This window comes from Anarrhichthys ocellatus, unplaced genomic scaffold, assembly GCF_004355925.1.
Source record: "Anarrhichthys ocellatus isolate YVR2014 unplaced genomic scaffold, GSC_Weel_1.0 scaffold1630, whole genome shotgun sequence".
In the NCBI taxonomy this organism is placed as follows: Eukaryota; Metazoa; Chordata; class Actinopteri; order Perciformes; family Anarhichadidae; genus Anarrhichthys; species Anarrhichthys ocellatus.
Window position 1 is genome coordinate 1 of NW_022281604.1, and position 2,940 is coordinate 2,940.

Genomic DNA, 2,940 nt, shown 5'->3' on the forward strand with positions numbered 1-2,940 from the left:
ATATATATATATATATATGTATGCCCTCCCCTGTTGATCCTGAGCTCTACAGAGGTGATTTAGGAGCCACTGTAAACCGGCCGGTCCCACTTGGTCCAGATCAGATTAAAAAGTCCTCGTCCAAGTCCGGTGAGGCCCTTTTTTATATTTAGCCCACATCTTGTTCCTATTTTCCAAAGATGCATTTACTGCCCTCAAATGTGGTTTTGTTTTGCAGCTTTGAGCACGCTTAGCATGCCGGCTCCACTCTGTCTGCCGAGCAGCCATAAGCATCCTTTTATTGTCCCCGTGACCATTACGCTGAATGGCTACATACAGATGACCCACCCCCACAATAACTGCACATCCTGAGGAATCTCTGAAGCGTGCGGCCCTGGTGTTGCATGTACGGGCCACGGGGAACTTTGTCTTAATGGAAAAAAGACTTTTCTGCAACACATGCAGGCTAAAACGATGGGTTTTAAATCCATCCGCTGAGGCTTTTCTGTCACTCGTAACGTGATAACTTGAGCGAGGAACACTTGCATCACATGCACAAGAGTAATGCCAAATATGCCACCATAAAGGAATCCGAGAGAGAAACAGTGAAACTGGATGGCGAGCTTCTCCGTCTCTGTGTCGAGGCTACTGGTTTCAGCCCCCCGCCTATTTAAATTGCATTTCCATGCATCGGGTTGCTTTAATGTGCGGCGCTAATGCAGTCACTAATGTACACATCGCATTTGGGGAAGTCTGCAAATGATCCGTCATAAATAAGACATGACATCCCGTCGCTCAGAGTATGGATCCGCCTGCTTGCCGGCTGGAAGCACAGACAGCATCCATCAGACGGCCTGCTGTCATTCACACAACCCGTCGTTAAGGGTTTATAACGGCTTCATTAACATAGAACTGACTAAAGCTTTCTACATATAAACCATTAATAGGAACCACTTGTGAAAACAAAATCCCTGTGACGAATGATTCTGGAAGAAGGATTAAAATCCATGTTTTAATAACTTATTACTACATTTATAACTGTATTATTACCAGACTGAAAGGGTGCCTTTCTCAACAACCTGGCAACCAGAAATGTGTTTGTAATAATGGTTTGGCTGAGTGACTGCTCATAGTCCGTAATAACACAGCTGCAGGTGTGTGTCAAATAAAGCTGGTTAATAAATGGATCTTTACATCTGTACAACCTGTTCATCTTAAGCATTCCTAAATGACTTATTTATGATTAATAAAGCTATCAGTCACACTTTATCCTGCCTCATATTAACTTCCAGCCCATTTTCAACTTTTTACAGAACTTGGTTGAAAACATTTGTGCAGACACGCTGGTTGTGTGAGCACTGACAGGACTGACACACGGACACGCACGGACTTGTGTGTCCCTTCAGAAAGCAGCCCACAACACAACAACAACACGAACTAAATCATTTCCCAAAAGAAGCGCTTTTGTTTGTACGGGACGTGAGCTGGCGCTGGTTAGAAGTGGTCTTACCTGTTTGAACTGCTCCTCGTAGGTCCAGTCGTGGTGCTGGGGCTGAGGGTGCGCCGAGGGAGACTCTGCGCGGCGGGCCGGGGTGAATGCCGCCGGGAGTCTGGCCATGAGATGCATCGGGGTGCCCTTCGGAGGCAGACAAGTTCCGTGGAGCGACGGCTGCCGGTCCTGGTAGTGGTTCAACCCGACGTCGCCTTCGCCCTCCTCGTCTTCATCCATGATCTCTTGCTCCTCCATGTCGTCCCCCTCCTCGTCCCGCTCCCTATCGTCGCTGCCCGGTCTGGAGGAGTTCCCGTCCTCGTCGGCTCGGCGGACCTCCGCGCCCCGGAGCATCGCTCCGGGGGACGAGATGGCGACCCCGGCGGCCAGGGCGCCGCGCATCGCCGCCTGGTAGTGGCGGAAAGCCAGCGCCTGCTGGTGTATCTGGGACTCCACCATGGAGCGGAGGTCTTTCTCCGTCTCCGCCTGCCGGAGCTTCTCCTCCAGGGCCAGCCGCGCCGCCTGTTGCCGCTGCAGGTTCTCCATGACGGCTTCAAGCTTCATGCCGCCGCCGGCGGGCTGCTGCTGGTGGGACTGGGCGCCGGGGAACGCGCTGTGAGAGGAGGCGGAGGGAGCCTGGAGGGGAAGGCTGCCGGCGGACGAGAACGAGCCTTGCTGCAAGGGGGGCGAGAGGATGGTCGGGTCATGATTATCACCGGCATTTTATACCATTAAACACACGCTTTGACATTTAGCCTCATTGCACACACACTCGGTCTCTGACTTTTAGCGCTGTATTAAGAGGATTCAATATTTTCAAATAGAGCCAACAAGCTAACGTGACAAACTTGCACTAAATGGCTAAAACACGGTTAAACTGTCCGAATACGAAGTTTGTAGGTGCGTGACATTGTGAGTAAAACGTCAAAAGCGTTTATGAAAGCGACAAGCTGAACTGTAAAGAAGTTAAGTCAAATAAAATATCCACTGGAGGCTTACCAACGCAGATTTAGTTGCTATACTTGCGTTATCAACCATGCTGCTCTCCGTCAAATTATCCCAAATTATCTGTCAACCGGATCACGCGAGTCTTCCTTCAGTGCTGGTAACGTTCCGCATTCAACATGCAGACATGTAGGGCTCGATAGCTGCGGAATAAACCACTTTAGCATGTGTTGGTGCTGAACGGTGGAGCCCCCGCGCTGCTTTGGCAACAAGTGGCAACTGTGGTGAGAATGACCTCTGGAGGCAGAGATCAGCCCCCCCCCCCCTGCTAACAACACGTCAATACGGAGAAGTACAGAGCCGGGAGCCGAGAGCCGGGAGCCGAGAGCCGAGAGCCGGGAGCCGAGAGCCGAGAGCCGAGAGCCGGGAGCCGAGAGCCGAGAGCCGGGGGGAGACGCTCAGCCTCCGGCTGCTCACACACGCTGCTCTGCTAGAAAGTTGACGAGACCTCACTGCGAGTTATGCAA

The 2,940-nt window shown here is 51.5% G+C and overlaps 1 protein-coding gene across 1 annotated transcript; it reads right to left on the reverse strand.

The window, feature by feature from the left end:
- Positions 1-85: 85 nt before the first annotated feature.
- LOC116377747 (AT-rich interactive domain-containing protein 3A-like) lies at positions 86-2,680 on the reverse strand. The gene is made up of 2 exons (XM_031839459.1): positions 2,468-2,680; positions 86-2,143 (listed from the first exon to the last, which is right to left on the reverse strand). The coding sequence occupies exons 1-2, from the start codon at positions 2,504-2,506 to the stop codon at positions 1,382-1,384; spliced, it is 801 nt and encodes a 266-aa protein (XP_031695319.1). The 5' UTR covers positions 2,507-2,680; the 3' UTR covers positions 86-1,381.
- Between the last annotated feature and the right edge of the window lie 260 nt (positions 2,681-2,940).